General features: G+C 38.6%; 1 protein-coding gene across 2 annotated transcripts in view; it reads right to left on the reverse strand.

Annotated features, from left to right (window-relative positions):
* Positions 1 to 18,971, reverse strand: part of scaf8 (SR-related CTD-associated factor 8) — a 33,662-nt gene extending 14,691 nt beyond the window's left edge. The window contains exons 1-3 of one of the 2 annotated variants that reach the window (XM_037541805.1): positions 18,836 to 18,867; positions 15,830 to 15,913; positions 10,787 to 10,881 (exon numbers count right to left, since the gene is read on the reverse strand). Coding sequence is in view for 1 of the 2 variants with exons in the window: in XM_017715074.2 (XP_017570563.1) it covers positions 15,830 to 15,913; positions 18,836 to 18,865 (114 nt within the window). In the remaining variant the exon portion in view is untranslated. Of the gene's footprint in view, positions 1 to 10,786; positions 10,882 to 15,829; positions 15,914 to 18,835 lie in introns of both variants that reach the window. The other variant, XM_017715074.2, reaches the window with a different exon arrangement.
* Positions 18,972 to 21,707: the final 2,736 nt, after the last annotated feature.

Consider the following 21,707-nt stretch of genomic DNA (forward strand, 5'->3'; position numbering starts at 1 on the left):
CCCATATATGTAATTCATTAACAATTAGATGTTTTCAGTTGCACAAAAATCTTGTAATGCTGCTCCTGCCTACTACTGGATTAAAGCAGGCCTGGACGGGGCACAGCTTATTCTACGTATGAACCCACGCTCAAAAGACTGGGTTTGTTACCACTGAAGTGACTCGAAGGCATTGTGAATGGATGGGGTTTATGATATTAAGCGGGCTACACGGCAGGCATTTAAAAAGTTCTACTTGAGAACTACTTTTTTTAGCCAAGCAAATCTATTTTTCCAGCAATTACAGTCACAGAATCTTTCAGTACAATGTCATATTCTGGTGTGGGGAGGGGGAAAAAAAAAAAAAAAAAAAAAAAAAAACACTAGCCCAACAACAACAACAACACCAGGTCTACTAACACCTATATTAACGTTCTATTATGGTTCTACTAAAGTTCTATTTAAGATTTAATATCATATTCTACATAAAAACACAAAAAGTACATATTTCTACATTTGTACTGTAATATTACAAAAACAAAACAATTTCACCCGTGAACATGTTTGACAAAATGTCATAAGTGAGGAGAAACAATTCAGATGTGGGTAATTTATTTAGTCTACAGAGACAGAGGCAAATTAACTGAAGCAGAACTGCAGCAAAGAAAGGGACTAAATGGAACTAAAATGCCCAAAATCATCACTGCCTTTTTTCTAGCTAACATTAACTGATATGAAAAACAGCTTTTACCCAGATGACACACAGAACCCAAATTAACACAAAAATAAATTCCTGCTAGGTAAGTCTTACTGCTTTTTGGCACCTTCTAGCAGTTCATTATATTTCAAAGAGTCATACAAGGCCAGATCCCGTATTCATAAAGCTTATCAAGAGTAGGAACGCTGATCTAGGTTTATACTCCCTTCTATAAATGATAACCTTACTGATGGGAACAGATCCTAGATCAGCACTCCTACTATAAGAAGCTTTATGAATACAGACCTTGGTTTCTATCTATTTTAAATGTGAAAAGACCTATAAAGCCAAAACTGAAACCAAATCCATTATTTCAAAAACATTTGAAGTCACTGGTCAAATCTGACACACACACACACACACACACTTCGGCTTAAAGGATACACACAAAAGAAAGAAGATGTATTTTCAGGTTGTTCTGGCTGGTACTAACTCAGACAGCTCCACTTTCCCTGCCTACGCCTTTACCAGTAATATGATTGTCTGTTTTTAGTAAAAGGCGAGACTTTCTACAATAAAGCCTAGGTTAAGTATCACAAGCATTCATATTCTGATCTCTGAACTCCTCCTCTGATACGGTCACTGGGTATATTAATATTTGAAACAGTTAGCTACAGTTTTATGGGATTTAATAACTTATGCTGCTGAATAAAATGGCAGTTAGCAAAACAAAATTCAGTGTTGAAAAATGTTTCAGAAAAATATAGTGACAGTTTACGGGCCACCTCACTTAAAACTAGGGTTGCACTATGTAATTTTTATATGCCTTGTGACTATTTGTACCGGGGCAGCTGGCTTGAATGTTTGGATTATGTGATGAAAAGAAAAAAAAAAAAAAATCACAAAATAAGTATCTCAGATTGAGTGGGCATACAGGTAACGAGCAATCTAAGAAAACTATGTAGGGCTAGGAGATCGATTGGTCAGTATTTGCCCTGACGAGAGCAGTTTACATTCTTAATAAATATGCCTGATAAAAAGAAATTAATTGATGTAGCAGGTATATTAAATCACTGAATTAACCTAAAATGGACATACGTATAAAACAGCCATACGGTAAACATTTTTCCAAAAATTGCTATGATGCAGTGTTAACTAGATCCAAGATTACATATCTCGAGATGGAGTGTGTGCTATAGTGCCCACATTTAGCTATAACGAGAGCTTTTTAAGTGCTTTTTAATTTGATTGGTTGTTTTCAAAAGACATGTCGTTCTTTAGTTGGTTTCATTTTACTGAATGCATAAAGCAGACCAATCATTTCATCGCTTCAATTCTGTCCTCTCTCTGTCGTATTACTCTAGGGAGGGCCAGCATGCTTCCTCTGAGGCATGTGAGGCATGCCTAGTCTCATCTTTTTAAGTGACTAGACTCCCCGCTGCAGCTGTGAAGGAGAGTAAATACCCTTCAGAGTCAGTATGTCATGATATGAAAGTGAGACCTCCTTGGCAGTGTTTTAAGTACCCTTTTAAACATTGCTGTCAAATCCTGGCTGATGCACTATGCAGTGCCTTTCCAGTCCTTTTCCTACTAGTGGTCCAGTGACATGTAAAGATGATTTATTTATTTGTTTTTTTTTTTAGTTCAGTTAATCCTGCTGTAGCTAATTAAAGCCTTAGTAACGAGCTGGTGAGTTTGTATGTGCATCAGGTGTGCTAAAACAGGGCAAGTACTAAACTCTCTAACATGTAGTTATAACTGTATTTATAAGTTAGGGGCAAAAAAAAAGTTACATTTAATTGAACATTTGAGGAAATATTACAAGAAATTAATGCAAGTCAATAATTCCATACTAATACCACTAATGATGCCACACCATTTTAAACAATTCTTCCGCCAGGAAATGTAGCTCATCTTAGAAGATGCTATTGTTGCCAATCAAATATGTAGATGTGAAGGAGGACAAGAACTTCGTCATTGTATCATGGTCTCTCTTTTTTTCCATATAACAATGAAGATAATACAGCAGTGTGTAATGTGGCAAACTTTGCTTTATAAACAGTTTCTGGTCACCAAAATATCACCACTGCCATAATGGTAATTACTACTCGCACCTCAACTAGTGCTGTATTAGCATCAACTCAAATGCACCACAACCTAGTTAACTCAGATCTAGCTATGAACATGGACATCTGAAGAGTGTAAGACACTCCGATAAGACTCTTTGTTTTCTGTATTTTATTGTTTTACAGTGAATCATACAGTAAATGTTTAAAAGCAAAGCCTAACTCTGAATATTAAAGGATGAACAGATTAGTCTGTTAGCCATACCGCAGCCTGGTTTTTGCCTGCTCCCTTTTATTCTGTTTGTTAAGAGAATAAGTTCCCTTACTTCACCTATCAGTACACTCTGTGGTCTGTCCGTCCATCCACCCACCTCACACACAAACACACACACACACACACTCTCTGCCCCCCGCCCCCATCTGTTTTATGCTTTGCAATGAATAGATGCTACTATATCAGAGAGAACAAGACTAACTGATTAAAATATGCAAGTGATGGCTTTCTGTATATATTAACAAAAAGAAAAACAAGCAAAAACAAGGGAAATATGAAAATATGTACAAGTATAAGTAAAACTTATAAACTAAAGCACCATAAATTTCTTTTATCTTAAAAATCGAACTTTCACATGGTAACCTATGAAGGTAAAATCGCTGGAAATAACTTCCTCAGATTGGATGCCTTTGAAGGAACGTAGCTTACATCCTGTAATCAAATTTGAATCTTTTTTAAAACAAAATATTTTGCTTCAGAATATTTTTCTTTCACATAGGAAAGACTTTTCTTCAGCTTTTGTGTGTCTGTGTGGCCTATGGGGCGTTCTTGAGAAGGATGCTGTAACACGCAAAAAGAATTTGTTAATGCCCATCTCCAATCTATTCCAGCAGACATGCTAATAGTTGGAAGGGGGTATTTCCAAAATTGTGAAAGTGCGTGAAAGGTGACCATTCGGGAACCCACAAGGCCCTGGGCCTAACTGAGAGCGACACATGCCGACATCATTAAGATCTGTACGATTAATCTGGATGTTACCAATGACACCATTTACTTAGGTGTCTACACCAATCAAAGCATGTATTATAACAGCTCTAACTGTAATGACATTTCAGCAATTGCATATGTAGACTGTCTAATTTGCATGTACAACCCATGACAAAAATTATGGAATCACCAATCTTGGAGGAAAATCTTTCAATTGTTCAATTTTGTAGAAAAAAGTTCATCACAGAGGCGTGCCACAAAACTTTTTTTCCCTCAAAATTCCAACCTTCTGGCATTAAGAAAACAATAAAAAAAGAAATAAATTCAATTGTTTTAGTCGGTCACAATTGAGTCTATAGATCAAGTAGAGGGAAAAATATGGAATCACTAAATTCTGAGGAAAATATTATGGAATCATGAGAAAAACACTGCACCATTAGTACTTTGTTGCACCACCTCTGGCTTTTTAACAGCTTGAATTCTCTGAGGCACGGACTTAACTAATGACGAACAGTATTCTTCATCAATCCGTCTCCAGCTGTCTGTTATTGCTGTAGCCAGATCAGCTTTGCAGTTTGGAGCCTTGTCACTGAACATGTTCTTCAATTCCCACCAGAGATTTTCAACTGGAGATCTGGACTATTTGCAGGCCATGCCCCTGACATTATATGTCTTTCTTGAAGGAAAGTTTTCACGTCCTTTGCCCTGTGGCAAGATGCATTATCATCTTGAAAAAAAAAGATGTCATCACCAAACATCCTTTCAGCTGATGGAATAAGAAAAGTGTCCAAAATTTCAATGTAGACTTTGGCATTTATTGAAGATGTAATGACTCATCTCCCCTGTGCCTTTACCTGACATGCAGCCCCAGATCATCAATGACTGTGGAAATTTACATGTTTTCTTCAGGCAGTCACCTTTATAAATTTCACTGGACTGGCACCAAACAAAAGTTCCAGCATCATCACCTCGCCCAGTGCAGATTCGACATTCATCACTGAAGATTACTTTCATCCAATCATCCACAGTCCATGATTGCTTTTCTTTAGCCCACTGTAAGCTTGTTCTTTTCTGTTTACGTGTTAATGATGGCTTTCGTTTGGCTTTTCTGTATGTACGTGCCATTTCTTTTAGACAATTTCTTACAGTTCAGTCACAGACATTGACTCCCGTTTCCACCCACTTGTTTCTCATTTGTTTTGTTGTGCATTTTCTCTCAAGACATACTGCTTTAAGTTTTCTATCTTGACGTGTTGTTGCTTTCCTTGGTCTACCTGTATGCTTCCCTTTTACAACCTTCCCATCTTGCTGGTACTTGGTCCAGATTTTAGACACAGCTGACTGGGAACAACCAACATCTTTTGCAACATTCCATGATGATTTGCCTTCTTGAGGAAATTTTATAATTCTCTCCTTTGTTTCTACTGACATCTCTCGTGTTGGAGCCATGATTCATGTCAATCCACTTTGTACAACAGCCCTCCAAGGTGTGAGCACTTTTTTTTAACTAGCAGATTTAAACTGATGCAGGTTTTTGTTTTAGAACTGCAAATTACAGAGCAATTCCATAATATTTTCCTCAGAATTTAGTGATTCCATATTTTTTCCCTCTACTTGATCTACAAACACAATTGTGACTGACTACAACAATTATATTTATTTCTTTTTTTATTGTTTTAACGGCAGAAGTTTTGTGGCATGTGTCTGTGATTAACTTTTTTTCTACAAAATTAAACATTTGAAAGATTTTCCTCCAAGAGTGGCGATTCCATGATTTTTGCCATGGGCTATAATTTGCATAAAGGCATAACCGCTTTGACCTAATCTGTGTTCGGTAGGACAGACACTTGTGGGTGCTCTGATCCCCACCACTCGCTCACCCTCTTCACTCAGTTTTATCACGTGGCTTTTCTTCATGCTTTTCTTAGTTAAGCCCTTGAACGTGAGGTTATGTACGAATATGTTGACTTGTTGAGATTATTTTTCTCCAGTTTAATCCATACCTTCAAACATGTTTCCACCCCCCCCATTCCAATAATAATGAAAATATTTTTCTAATTAAATTTTATAATCCATTTTACTTCAAAAGTTTTATATGTATTTTTCTCTTTTGGGGTATATAGGGTCACAGAAATTATGAATTGATGTTTTCAAACACTTCTAAATTTTACATATTCCATTATTAGACAAAATAAAAATAAATCAAATAATGTGATATGATACAGGTTAAGCAAATAATTGGGAAAAGGCTGGTAAGTACCACTACACAGCAGGCAAGAAAACAAAGCAAAATACTGTTTTGCTTTCTTTGAAGAGTGACATGCTACTAAAACATATGTTGCAAGTTATTTCAGTTGACACATAAAGGTTCAAGCTCAGAAGTCTACAAGTTGTGCTACTTGGCCTAACAGATCAAGCTGCTCTGTTATTAACCCTATCATGCTAAATAAATCTGAGTAGTGGAGTTATATATAGTTACATACTCCAAAATGTAATAAACAGATGCTGCTCAGGTTCAAAAATGTATTCATAAAAACAGAGGCGCTGTTCTAAACAAAGAAACAAAAAGAGGCAAACTAAGAAACAAATACAGAAAGTTTTAACTTGTGTAAGCATTTTAGATAATCATATTAATCCAATTGAACTAAAAATCATGTTTCTTGAGAAACCCAGAGAGTCTAATGCAGGGCGCGGACGTCCCCTTGAAGAATAGTGTGACGCTGTTATAACACCTTTTGAACATGGATAGATTTCCATCATACTCAGTCCCTTCACAAGAAAACACAGATGCATGAATTTTGAACCATCTTCAAAAAGTCATTTAATCCTCACTTGACTGCAGCTGAACTTGAGAAACTGGATTCTAAAGAGGTCTGGTATTATGTTGTAAATCCTAAACAGATAAGGAATACAGGAATTATAGCATATCATGCCAATATGCCAACATATTTAGCTTCATAAGTCAAGTCATGGTAGTAAACCAAACTTAAATGAGAGGGGAAGTAAAAACCACTTGGTAACCAGCGGCAACCACGGCTTGAAATGACAGGACTGAAACCCTGAAAAATCTAAAGTATCTACAGGGCCCTAACAGCACATTCTCTCCCTCTCTGAAACAGTAAACATTCATCTGTCATAGCCTGTATTAATTAAAATTAAAAATTTTTAATGAGAATGCTGCGAGGGCGCTAGTCTCAGTCACCTTGACAGTTCCGTCTTAAGACATATGTTCTCATTTAGCTTCTACTTTAGTTCAGTCGTTTCTGTAGAGTATTATGTGACTACAATCAGCAATAACCATCACAGTGCACTTCAAAAATACTCCATCAAAGCAATCACCTTAACTATACTACAATCATTACTTGCATCTTTTATTCAATCAGACACATTCTGTCTGCTTTAGTAGTGTCTTATATTGACTGTGAAGCATAAGACAGAACTGGAATTTAAACATTTATCATTTATCAAACTTAATGCATCTTTTACTCAATAACAGATATTCTGTTCAATTCTGGTCTGAAACTGAGAAGACACTCTCATATTTCTGAGCAATTCACAGAACAGATCATGTTAGTGTCCTGCTTGTTGTTGTCAGGCAACAACAACGTTATGAAGAGGCGTGCCGTCAAAGTTGAGTATGAGTAATATAAGAGAAATAATAAATAAACAAACAAATAAGCAAACTAGTTTTTGTCTCTGCACCACCAGCATGCTGAGGGACTGGTGCAGTAATGCTAGACAAACTAGGCAAAATAACTCCATGTCTTTGGCTAGAAATTTAGGCTACGTGGACTAGGTTTAAGCTTGCTACTGGTTTAATCAATACTTTAGGTTTCTAACCTTTATTAGGCCCAAATCCCAACTTTCTAAAACAATAACATGGGCTGCCTGCCCATAGCCTATTATTGTTATTAGGCATGTGTGTTATTTATTTACATTTATATATGTACACACACTAACATAAAATTCAATATATGAAGTTTGTAAATGAATAACACTTCAATAATGGTCTGTTAATGAGTTGAATAGTTGGATCAGTTGTGTTGAAAACACAAAAGAGCGAAAAGCAGTGGGTCGCCAGGACCAGGGCTAAGAACGCACTACATGACTTAACGCCCTAACAGATTATAAAAAGCCTAGGCATCCCTCATTATCTGACTGGTTTCTGCAGATTTTCTGGGTGACTGAAATATTGAGGACCACACACTACTCAGCTTTAAAGTTGTTTTCTCTGTTTATGCTGACACAGAAATAAAGGAACAGGTAAATAAATTTAAGATGAGGGAAAAGATGCAATAGATGTGATCAGTCTGGTAGCTTTTATAGAGTTATAGATGCACATAAACTCTCTAATTATTCTTAAAAATTACAGGAGTGAGAAACTAAAGCCTGGGCCAGCTAAGAGCTCATGGCCATTTAAGAGGATAAGGGTAGAAGTTAAAATGTGTGACTCCAACCATTGGAGGAACTTACGCACTGATGATGCAGGTCTAGCCTACATTACTCTTAGGGATGCATGATCGGAAAACGCTGAATAATACGTTTCATGCATTTATTTAGCCCACATAGGGTGAACGTCAGCCAAATAAGTAAATAAAGCAGAATATAACGAGGCATATCCAAGTACGGCTCAACAAAATATATGCCAATAAGCAAAGAAATGACCTCATGCATTAAGTGAAATTGCACATCTGGTTAGTTCTGTGTGATTGACTGGGAGTAGAACTGATCCAGACCCATCTCAACAGTCTGGAAATCTACGACTACTACTCTATAGCCAAATCCCATACTGATCTTTTGTTATTTCTCCGGTGCATTGCCATACACAAACAATAGGTACAATCTCAGTGTTTTATTTGCCATTTAGCTAGTAGGCTTTTTTTGTAGAACTACTTGTAAAAATAAAAATATTGGATCTGACCTGATATTCACTAATGCTCAGTATTTAAAGGATTCATATTGGATTGAAGAGCACAAAAAAATAAAAAATATCAGGACTTTTGCCATTAAACCTAGAAATTACAATGACTTCAAAAATCACAAGAATCAAAGAAAAAAGCCACCACTTAGCCAAGCATTAAAATGCCTCAGAATCTGAAAAATCAGTGGGAAAAAGAAAGAGCTCTACAGTAAGAGGGAAGCTAATGCAAGCTAGAATAACTTACAAGTAAATAAACTGGGTGGGTGTGGAAGATACACTGCCACTGGCTTCTTTGCCTGAATAGCTACAAAGTATAGAAACAAAGGATGAACTGCCCAAGAACCCCAGCTTAAAATCAGCAGGATCAATCTTGTAACAACTCTTCTAAGCCATGTTACTGTTGCTCTAAGATACAAAAGACTTTTGGGTGTAGTATGAGTTTCATACGAATAATCCTGATCCTGGGAATCTATCACCCTGCAGCGTTTAGCTTCAACCCAAATTTAACACACCTGGTCTAGTTAACAAAGCCCTTCAGAAAAATGTGAGTATCAGAGCCAGGTGTGCTGGACCTGAACTTTCCAGAGTGGGACCGGGCAGCCCTGGAAAAAGGTGATGACTGATGATGCATAAAAACATTTCTAAATGTCTTTTTCATGGACATACTGACTGCTAAAGGGCATATAATACAAAAAAAGCAGCTTTAGGAAATTCTTATGGCAAATCAGCAAAGCTGTTCTAAAGAAAAACAAACAAAATAATACTTGAAAACTCTGTTGCGTTGTAAAAAAGATTTAACTTAAAAACGTTACCAACAGTACTGGTTAAAGTAACCAGGTTGGCTTAACATTTTGAGTTGAACTGAACTTTAACTTAACTAATAGTCTTTTTAAATAAGCTGAGTTAAATGAAGCTATAGTCTGGAGGGATCTCCCACCAAAGCACAGCCCTGCCATGTGATGTATGTAGTTTGGGAAGTGTACATCTAGCCATATTCTGTTTGCTACTGAGACAGAAGGGTCTGTTTCTTGTCCACTGTTGTGTCACATAATGTCTAATCAGTTATTTAAAGGGCTTTATAAAACACACAATAATCTGGACATACAGGTGTATTAAGACAGAAGACATTTCAATTTAATTACTGCTATAAAATGAACTATAATTACTACACTACTGGGTTCTGAGACAAAGAGAAAAAACAGCTGGCTAACCAAAGCAGGGCATTTTGCCTCAAACTCCTTTTCACTGTTTCCATGTCGCAGCTGAGGCTGGAAGAAGTTCAGTACTATAATCAAGATCATACAAGCTGCTTCAAAGGTACAGCGACTGACGAGGGCTGTTTCCTGGATGTTGACCATGTGCTTTTGTCTGAAGCCTCACAAACACAGCCAAAATAATTGATGATTCACTATTAACCAGTCATCTATCTGTAATATAGTAACCTGAATGACAGTGCCAAAATACACTGCAGAGATTCTCTTGGCCGGGTCCAATTCTAATACATTCAACAGTGGTCAAGCACACTGTCACACCCCAATCCCAGAGCAGCCAGCTGCAATGACATCGTCTTTCCAAGAGGGTATATGAAATGCTATTATCCCTACATGTTTAAACTAGATTTGAAATACAAAGCAAAGTAAGCCACTCAAAGTGAAGTAACTACAACTTCTAAGAAGACTTTCTGACCGCACTGCACATTAGCAACAGTAGCCGTTAACAACCTAAACCATGCTTCTGTGAGAGGGCTTAGAAGGTGGTTCAATTAATCCACAAAAATATGCACACAAAACAAATAAACAGAATAACCTATAACAACATGGTTATTAGTCATTTAACAACATCTGTCCCAAATCAGACAGCTACTCATAGCACTTACAATGATGAAGGCAACCACCTTTGCAGTGATCAATGTTCAGTTCCTGAGCAAAGGGATTTACCCAAATATACTTTGACTAATTTGTGAAGAAAAAGTCCAGCACCAAAACTCACACAGCTAAGCAGAGCTCTAAACCCTCTAGCAAAGACATCCTTATGAACTTGATGAACCAAATGATGCCTCACTTCTAACTACATGTCAGAATGTTTTTGTTATTTCTTATTTGGCTTCTTCCATCCTCCTTTTAAAACAGCCCATCTCCTACCTAAGCTGGTTAGGGGTTCCCTTATCACTTTGAAACTCTCTCACGCCCCATCCTCCTGCTTCACTTTCAGTGCTTTGGGGGAGCTGGGAGAGCTGCTGAGGGAAGGGGAAAGAGGTGTTATTCACAGAAAGCAAAACAATAACATAGCAGGACAAAAGGAATCAGCTAACAATGCAATAACATTGTTACTTAGAAAACTGCTTTGTGGGTCAGTGGAGGGAAGGCTAGAACAGATGCAGTGTTCGCATGGCTTTGATACAAATGAGCCAAATGGGACATTACACAGTACAGATGCTTCTGTCTGAAAGGAAACTGCTTAAGATTGCTGTGTGATCTGGAGCTGTTAAAAAAACGTGTTCATGTGTTGACAACTCTCAATATCTGAGTAAGAATTTGAAAGCAATTGTTATATGTATTCTGATTGAATGCTACCTGAACTGTCAAGGTGCGTTAGACACGGCGTTAAATACCCAAGCAAACCTTGGAACGATCTAGAGGCAGGATGATGCAAGATACAGTGAAATGCATTGGGACATCCTGAAGGACAATGGGACAGTAAAGACTCATAAGTTTTCGTACAAACCAAGAACGAAGAACTTTAGGACACATCGTAAAGTACGCTCACACCAAAGACCAGCCGACAAACAGCATGATCCATCATGCAACCCAACACCTCAGAGTGTCAAAGCTAAACGTTTGACAAATTCACTATATAACAATTTCTTTTTACAATTCAAGAGCCAGTGACAGCCTTAGTCACTTGTCACAGATGCAAACAATAACGATATTTATTTAAAATGTTATGAACGTGATGGGATAACTAGATAGAACCAGATGTTCACTTGTGCCACTTCTGACTTCACCAAAAAAAAACAAATGTTCAAGTACCAACCTCCAGCCACGTATTTAAAAGTTTACAAACTACAGAACACATCATGGCAAAACTATATCAAGATAAAAGATTAAACAGCAGAATCTAACATGCACACTCAAGACCTGAATGGCATGATTAAGCAGAACCTAAAAGGCATGAATACTTCAAGTCTAAGGTGAGGTTTTAAACCATGAAAATTCCAAGTGTCTAATTTAATAAATGTTTTTTTTTTTTTTTTTAAATCAGCTAAAAAAAGGCTCATGTGTTACATGTTGGAGACCTCACACTGACCTATCATAGTTCTTCAGTTCATCAATTAAAATATCTTTTTTTCTCTACTGCAACTCAATCTGAAACAAATGAAGTATTGGTTGATACTGATCAACCAATCTGAAACAAATTAATTGAAAACAAAAATGAAAACAAAAACTAATTCTCGTATAAATATTTAGCTACGGTTCCTGTGATAAGCTACATGTGGCTGCTGCTATGTGATCTACTTATTGTTATGTTGCAATTCAAGCAATCAAAATTTCAGACTAGACTGTTAGACGGCTTTTTTTCCTCTGATATCCAGCATTTTTCCTGACATGGGCCAGCTAAGAATACTGTCCATCAGCTCGGAGGAACACCTTACAATCCTGAGCTACATTCAAGCTCCGATTCTGTTTGAATAATCGGATAGGAAGCACCTACAGAAGGCCTGAATGACAGGGAAAGCACAAAGAAATCAGGTCACCTCTTAACGGTGAGGAGTGATGTGGCATTGCACACCTCAATAACAACTCTCCTGACACCTGATGTGACCTGTATGAGGCAGTTCGTAGCCCCAAACATCAGTACATATTCCTTATTGTTAATACATTATAATTTTGTAACACATATGGATAAATCAACTACTACACAGCAGAGTAGATCTGCACAGGTTCCCCAACAAGGCAGCAAAAGCACAGCAATCCACAGGTCACATATACGCTCACAAGCAGCAAGACAACCTCAGCTATCACACAAAGCGGAAGCTGCCCTAAATGAAAGCTGCCCTACATGCACGGTTCACTTTCATAAAGTCTAGAAAATGAGTGATTTAACCAGTGGCTTTCAGTCTGATCTTTGGAGCCCCATGCATTTTATGTGTTTTGATTTCTCAAACACCTCAGCTTAAACTCATTATGCCCTTCATTAAGCCCTAGGTGAATTAGGTCTGTAACAACAGAGAAAACAAAAAATTGATTGATTGATTTCCCAAGTCCCAAGATGATTTCATGAAAACTGTCTTCAGGTTGCAAAATTGAGGCTGCAGTACACCAAAAAAAATGTCCCTTAATTATTTAATCATTTAGCGTTTTTCAACAATAACTTGTCTGTGAAAGTTAAAGTTACATAGAATTCTATAAATTACAATTAGTCAGGGTTAAAAACATGAAACTGCTCCTTTGTGAATTAACAATGAATAGAAATCAAACCTTTGTTAAGACCTTTAGCTTTCATTCTCTGATGAGCTTTCTACACTTGTCTGAATTGCAAGACATCTATGACATGTTTCTTGTCCAGACAGCTGATATTTTTAAATGTTTCTCTCTTAAAACTTATTTTACAAAATGTATTTTGACACTTCTGCTAATTATGATGGCATTTAAATACCAAGAATCTATAGGCTAGCTACTGAACAACATAGCCATATAAATACACAAGATGCATGTTTTCCATGCTCTATTAATGAAGTGAGGAGAGGGAAAGATGCAATTAGATTTAACAAACCTGCACAATCTGCACTCAGCATTATTCTCTATGATATGGTATACTAACAGTCTAAAGCAGGGATGACAAACTCCAGACCTGGAGGGCTGCAGTCCAGCACAGTTTGGTGATTTTCCTCAACAAATACACCAGATTCAGTGAACATTCAATGGATTGTCAGATTTAGTTGCTATGCTGAGAGTAGGAATATCACCAAACTGTGCTGGGCATTGGCCTGCAGGTCATATTAGGCCCACCACACAATCCTATCCAGCCCACAAAAGTATTTTAACTTTCTATTAATATAAGCCTGTTTCACAATGTGCTACACTACAATCCCTGCAACACAACGTGCTCTGACTCTTGAACCCCCACAACAGTCTGTGGGGCAGCGCCTCAGTTCTACACAATACTGTGCAATTCCACATCAGTCATATCACTAAAATCCACCTCAGCTGCAGTTCAACTACTATAAACACTTAACATCAGCTCAGCAGCTTGGTAATTTAGCCCATTTCTTAATGAACTGGCAGAAAAGAAAGGATGCCAGGTGTCCAGCTCAAGCATATAGGTAGCTTTAAAAGACATCTGGGGACATTTAAATTTAGAATATTTCAAGTGCTCATGTAATAGTTAAAGGTCTACTACAAGTGCCTGTATTTTACTGTTGATGTTTCTGCATACTTTGAATAAGCAATGGCCATTTGATGACATTTTTTAATATGGCCCAGACTTGTTGAGTCTGACACCCCTAGAGGAAACGGTATCAATAGACTGTAAGCCTGCCATCACTGACACAGAGTCTAATACGTTTCACCTATGAACAACAACAACAACAAAAAAGTAGTCTCTTCAGAGAAACACACCAAACGGACTCCAAAAAACAAAGCATTTAATAAAAAAAAAAAAAAAAAGCTAAGACACTATGTTTCGTCTTAGAAGTCTTTCTAGGTTTGTTACCTTTATTGTAAAAGGAACAAAGCCATGGAGGTTAGCCAAGGCACACTGAGCACCCAACACAAAGACACTGTCCACGTTTGAAGATACACATAAAGAAAAGAGAGATGCTCTGAGCCCTAGCTTTATTAATGAATTGCTGTCAATCTCAAAAATAATTTACAGTTAAAACTGTAACAATTCATTAGAAAAGCTGCATTTGCTTAGCTTGTCTCCTAAAAACTCAGATCTCAACTTCACTACTGATCCCTGCACGAGCCACCTGGAGTTCCACAAATACAGAGTCCCACCAGTTTCAATACAGTGGCATCAGGACAGCCGTGACAGCTCCACTGTGAGCAAAAACGTCTGCCTAACATTAAAACCTGTCAAAATCCAGTCTATTCCTGAATTCTATGATTCATGAAGAACACAATTGCCCAGCTCCCTCAGGGTTATAATTCACAATGAAACTATTCTTTCACATTTTTTTTAATTTAACAAGTTTAACAGCCGTTTTAAATGTATTGTTTTTATGACGTCATAACGCATTTGCTCATATATACCTGCCTGTTCAGTCTACAGCAGCATTTACAATGAAGTTATGAGAAGCGTTTCACTCAGGACTGCTTTTCTGACGGAGATGCTATACAGCACAGCCAAAAAAAATGTTTAATCTAAAGGATAAGAAGAGGTCAGAAAATGTAGGATACAGGACCTTTAAATTAATTTGGGCCAGCTCTTTCCTAGTTAGAATAGCTAGTTATGTTAGAGTAATTTAAACAACCTCAATGAAATATTTAGTACTTTTGCTGAAAAAGGTGTGACTGACGTTTTACCAACAGGTTATGATACAAGCTTGAACTAGCCATCACCACACTGCGATTGGGTCACAACCAACTATATGGTGGGTCAAAGGCCAGGAAGCAAACTAATATCTGTAAGACATTTAACGTTAGACTAATCTCATCACAACCATTACTTATAAGACCACCAGGTGTACTTATTACATATGATAGACCAGCTCTCCACCATACCGAAAGCTGCCAACACAAAAGGTCTTACAGAAATGTGGGTGGTTCCAGACTAATTGGACTTCAATGGTTATTATAATCCCTGTCTCTCTCTTTTTTTTTTTAAAAATCACGCCCAACGTAACTGTAATTTGCTAAGGAAAAAAGAAGTCCAACAGGTGGGTTGATTCCACAGCAGGAGGTCTGTGGATACAGACATCTTTATCATGTAGAACTTGAGTGTACTACACTAATGTAATAAATATAATTATCTGCACACTGCCCTGACCACAGTGAAATCTGTGATGGTAAATATTTAGGGATTTACAGCTCAACAAACAACAAGATGTGACCAATTAAGTTAGTTCATCAATTATTACTGTTGTATGGCAATTTTTAAGATGCCTGGAGAAAATCTGAGAAAAGGGAATGGTGCATAATCCTACAGTTTTCTTTTCTACATCTGTTTATCTATATACTTACCTTTATAGCTTTAATTGCTGACTTGGTGATCTGGGTCATCTTTGCTTTGGAGATTGGAGGCTTGTATTCATTCAGAGAGTACAGCTGAAAAAGAGAGACACCAATTTGATTACAAGACAGCTCCATGGAAGGTCAGCTTACGGTAACTGACATAATAGCTCACAACAGAGTCAGATTACAGTTTCCCTTTAGCATATCTGCAAATCATATCATGAATTCCACTCAACAGGTCTCCCCTAGACCAGGCAGCACACTGCATGTACAAGTCCTAAAAAACTTTAACTGGCACATCAGGATGGGCGTTTTAAACCACCTAAATGGCTGATATTCTAAGCCCAAAGAACACCTTACAAGGCGAAATAAGAGATCGTGACCTTGGAGTCTAAAACCAGCAGTATTGTCAGATAAGACCATTTTTAACAGTTATCAATCAGGATCATGGGCCAATGGAAAAAAGGGAAAGCACCAAGCCAGGGTCTGATGTCCTGTTGGTTTGTTTTCAACCATTTAATTCACCCTGCGATTATTCAACATCAGAGAGCCCTGTTCTAAATAGCAGTATTAAATGCAGTGTATCCCAGTGTTTTCCCGGCTTGATTCAACACATCAGCTCATGGCCAATCTGGGCCCAGTTTTACAAAAGGTTCCTATGGTTAAGATCATCCCTACATGTAGAGAGTGGGTTCACTGTAATTCTCACTGTATTGTTTAGGAACCATCTTTGCAATAAGCTGCATTTGTGAAACTGGGCCCAAATTAGTCGTGAGCTGATGTGTTAAACTGGGCCCAAATTGGACATGACCTGATGTATTAAACTGGGCCCAGACTGGTTGTGAGTTGATGTGTTGAATCTGGGCCCAGATTGGTAGTGAGCTGATGTGTTGAATCTTGGGCCAGTTTCACACGGTAGAGTAAGCATTACAGTCAATGAGGTGGGCTCAACTTCCCTAAAGCATCTCGGTTTTAAGATCATCCTAACTGGTAGAGAGTGTGTCCACTGTAACGACTCTCCCGTTCACGAATCATTTTTGCATTTGTGCTAGATGCATTAGTTTGTGAGTTTAAAGTGTGTATGTCACAGTAAGGAGACACTAAAATATGAACCGCACAGGGTATCCAAGAGCAGGAATGGAAAACACTGGCCCATATTTTTGTGAAATAAAGTTAGATGATCAGCTGTGCTTAGAAGTTAGATAGTCAGTAGCATAAAGCTAATAAGGTTGTTCGACCTTAAGGTAATGTTAAAAATCACAATCACACTGACGTGAACATGCTGACATGACGACTGAGATGTACAGTATAAGGTCTTTCAGGAACAGGATTGAGAAACCACAAGGACTGAAGGGGTTCTGCAAGGAAAATGTGGCTCAACTCCTTTTCATGTCCATAATCCTGACCTGTGGGGTGATTTTACCCCCCCCCCGCCTCCCCCTCTTTAAAAGCACGGTTCTTCTAGGGATCTTGAGTAAAGGGAACGGTTCTATTTGGAACCATGAGCTCAATATACAAAAATTCCATGCTTAAATGCTTCTTCACATTGATGGCAAACATGTTGCATATGGTTCTATACAGAACTTGAAAACGGTTCTGTTTAACACCTAAAAAGGTTCTGCTATTGTTACAAAAGTACTAATTTAGCAATATACAGAATTATTTTCAAAAAAGATTATGTACAGAACCATATACATCTACTTGAAGAAACATCTCAGCATGCAAAGACGCATTTACGCATGAAATGGTTCCACACAGAACTCTGGTTCTAAACAGAACTACTGGGGCAGTCGTGGGCTAGAGGTTAGGGAACCCGCCTCATGACTGGAAGGTTGCAAGCTCGATCCCCAGCGCCAACAGCACATGACTGAGGTGTCCTTGAGCAAGACACCTAACCCCCTAACTGCTCCCCCGGCGCTGCGGATTGGGCTGCCCACCGCTCGGGGCAAGTGTGCTCACTGGCCCCTAGTTTGTGTGTGCTCACTAGAGTGTATGTGGTGTTTCACTTCAAGGTTGGGTCAAATGCGGAGGTGAAATTTCCCCATTGTGGGACTAATAAGGGTCACTTAACATTAATCTTAATACTCCCTTTACTGAAGAACCATCGTTTTCATGTGCGTAGATTCACTGATACAAGTTACTGCTCACTGACTTGCAGCGGCAAACAGGTGAAACGCTCGAGTCGTGATGTCAGCGCATCATAAATGGACTTTTCCAGCTATTTTAGCGCATCTTCACGTCAAACGTGCTGTTCAATCCCGCATTTCATCTCTTCAAAATGAAACGCGCGTTACAAAAAGCCATACAGCGACGCTGTCCACTTGATGCTGCCATCCAGCCATCCAACCTAAACCTCCCACATAAGCCTAATAAACGCAGCGTGGCTGAGGATGGCTTTCTATTCACCGGCTTCTTGTTAGAATTTCCCGTTCCACCTTAAATGGTGCAGCAGTTACACTCTGGAGCCTGAGCTACACCGCTGCACCGTTTAAGGCGGAACGGGCGAATTCGAATAAGCGGCTGACTTCAGCTTCGTGTAAACGCGGCCGATTAACGGACTCTGCTGCAACAAAGACTAAAACGATGAGCAAATTTCCCCAGATGATAACGGAGAGAATTACTCCGATGAAATAAAACGTTAGCACGTCGCTGCTAGGCTACGGCTGCGTCTTTTTGTGTTAGCTACGGTAGCTAGCGTTAACGTTAGCTGAGCTAACCGTGCTACAGATGCTAAGCTAGCAGGCTCCCTTGCGGCGTTGAACGGCTTAAAGAACATTTGTTTAAGTCCAACTTATAACAGCCGTCCAGGTTTAAACGTCTGGACTATGTGGGTGGAAATACAAGCAACGTTACAGTTAAATAACCTTCACTAACTAGCGTTAGCTAGGTTAGCGAGCCTGTTGGTTAGCTTAGCTAGCCAACAGCAACAGTCCCTGAACTGAATTCCGGCCTGCAGACCGCAACACCGAATAAAGCCAAAATATCGGGTTTTTAATGAATGAATTCCATACAAACCTCGCCATTAAACGCCTTAACGGCCTCCATATTGCTCGCTGTCGGTTCGGCTCTTCTTTTCTAGCAGAACGGGAATATTTAGGAGGTTTTAATCGCCTTCACAGCCCGGCTTGACGTGCGCATGTCTTGAAGTTGGTGGTGGTAGTGGGGGGTGAGATGGAGGAGACTCTGCGTAATATGGCTGACCAGGAGCGTTACGGTACATCGGTTCAGGCTCGATACGATTTCCGATTCTGAGGTGAACCTTCGGTTCGATCTTCGATATTTCGTGTATTCCATATTAATGCGAATAAATATTATTGTTAACATTAGTGTTAATAAAACTCACATAGTTTAAAACCAAAACTAACCAATATAACTAATAACCACGTTATTACAAACTGAACCTTCCTCACTTTTGTTAAATAAAAGAGTTTTTTTTTCTGTGGTAAACATTGTGAAATTGTCAAAATGTACCATTCTCATCAAGTCAACAAACTAAATGAAGCAAAGGAAAAAACTCTTTTGATGAAGGACTTCTAATTGATGTTTTACTAACAGCTGAAGCGCCCAAATATCTATAAAACATTCAATGTTATATTGATCTCATTGTAACCATTGTGTTTTAGACCACTGGGTGTATTTCCAATATAAAATGGCATTGATGGTTTTCAAAGCTTTGACGGGTCAGGCACCTGCATGTTTTGAGGACATGCTTTGTATATATGCGTTGTCAAGATCTTTAAGGTCTGCATCTCAATCGCTTTTAACTGTTCCTCGGTCTCGTCTTAAACAACAAGGGGACATCAGGCATCAGTCATCTGTGACTGTTAAAACAAAAAGTTAAAACACATTTTTATCGATTAGCATTCAGCAGTCGTTGAACTGTGGACTGAGGCACTGTTGTGTGAATGTGTGGTAGTGGTGTTCGGAAGGTGGGAATCCTTTTTGTTGTTGTATGTTGGTTTTAAATGTGCTGTATAAATAAAATTTACTTACTTGCGACATATACTAGGTGTCCACCATACTATAAGCTGCCATCATAAAATTTCTTACAGATATTTGGGTGGCTCCAGATGTTTGTCTCACTCTTTATTTGTGTAGCAGGGAACCATTTAACCCTCTGCATTTAACCCATCCATGAAGTGAAACACCACATACACACTAGTGAATAGACACACACACTAGGGCAGCCCAATCCGCAGCGCCCGGGGAGCAGTTGGGGGTTAGGTGTCTTGCTCAAGGACACCTCAGTCATGTGCTGTCGGCACCTGGGATCGAACCAGCAACCTTCCAGTCACAGGGCCAGTTCCCTAACCTCCAGCCCACATTTGACACTGAAAAAATAATTTTACTTCAAATCCAACGGCTGCAGAGTAGCATGCCCAAGCAAAATAATGATTTTATACAACAGTTTAACTGAGATTGAAACAGGACAGAAACCTGCGCTACCTCATATAACACCAGGGATTGCACAGCTCTGGTCCAGAGGGCCGGTGTTTGGTGATTTACCTACTAAGACACACCTGATTGCATTTATCTGTTAATTGGCAGGTTTAGTGGGTGTGTTTAAGTAGGGAAACCTCCAAACTGTGCTGGACACTGACACTGGACACTGGTCTTGCCAAAATCGGCCAGTTATGCTGACGAGAGCTCATTCACAAAGAGCACTAATGTCCCAATGCGTGTCAAATAAGATGTAGATGTAAAATAACAATGCAAATGTATCCTCAGAGGTACATCAGTTTGTTTTAGGGTTCAGTTTTGTGTCTTAAATATGTTTTTGAAAAGTACGTATTTGCACCTACTCATAACCTAATGAACAATAAAATAAAAAGCCTGGAGACGAGACGGGGTGTGTGGAGTCAACACAACTTAAAAATAATAAAAATATCATTTCAGTGGATTATGGTACAGTTATGTTCCCTGAATAAAGCTACTGAGATGTACCACCCCAGTGACAAGAGGGGCTCTGCCTCAGTGACAGTTTACATTGTTTTTTTCTGAGAATGTAAATGTTCCAGTAGATGGCGCAGTGGTAACTCCATGGACGGCTGATTGGTGGTTCAAACCCGGATCCGGGTCACCTCATTTACAACGTCAAAAACATCCACTCTATTACCCCAATAAATCTCCTTACTCCCCTATGAGAGAATTATTGGGACTTGACTTGCTCCCATACAGGACACTGCGACAAGTCGCTGTCTGACAAGCTCAGAACATAAACAGAGACCCTTCCCACCCCCACCTGGACTGTTCTCGCTGCTGGCCTCTGAAAGGAGGTTCAGAAGTCTTTGAAGCAGAACAACCAGGATCAAAAACAGTTTCTTCCCAAATGCCATAAGACGGCTGAACTCTAAATTAAATGCTGCTCCAACTCCTTTTTGATTACTTCATACCTGGGACCTCCACTGCAACACACTGCAATACATACGTATTTAAAATTGATTTATCTGTTGATGTTCATATGTTTACATATGCACTACACTTTGCACTACATTGTATTACTTATAATTTTTTTTTCTTTTCTCCTCGATCTACTCTGAGCCAATGCAACGTAATTTTGTTCTAATGCGCACAGTACGGTGTAAATTTGAATGACAATAAAGTCTGTCTAAGTCTAAGTCTAAGTCACTGTCCAACAAACATCAAGAACATGTGAAGATCATATTTTTCACTGGCTAAACAGGCGTATAAATAGATTTAAAATAAACAGAATGTTTCAAAAATGTTAAAAGATCATTCAAATAATTATTTTTTCATTATTATCATGATTATAAATTTTTTTTGGAGTAACCATTTGTGGCATTTGATGTCCATGGGTAGTCACAGGTCATGACAGGTCAGGCCATGATTGACAGTGGCTTCCATGACAGAAGGTAAATGAGCGAAC

The sequence above is a fragment of the Pygocentrus nattereri genome, chromosome 10 (genome assembly GCF_015220715.1).
Source record: "Pygocentrus nattereri isolate fPygNat1 chromosome 10, fPygNat1.pri, whole genome shotgun sequence".
NCBI classification, from domain to species: domain Eukaryota; kingdom Metazoa; phylum Chordata; class Actinopteri; order Characiformes; family Serrasalmidae; genus Pygocentrus; species Pygocentrus nattereri.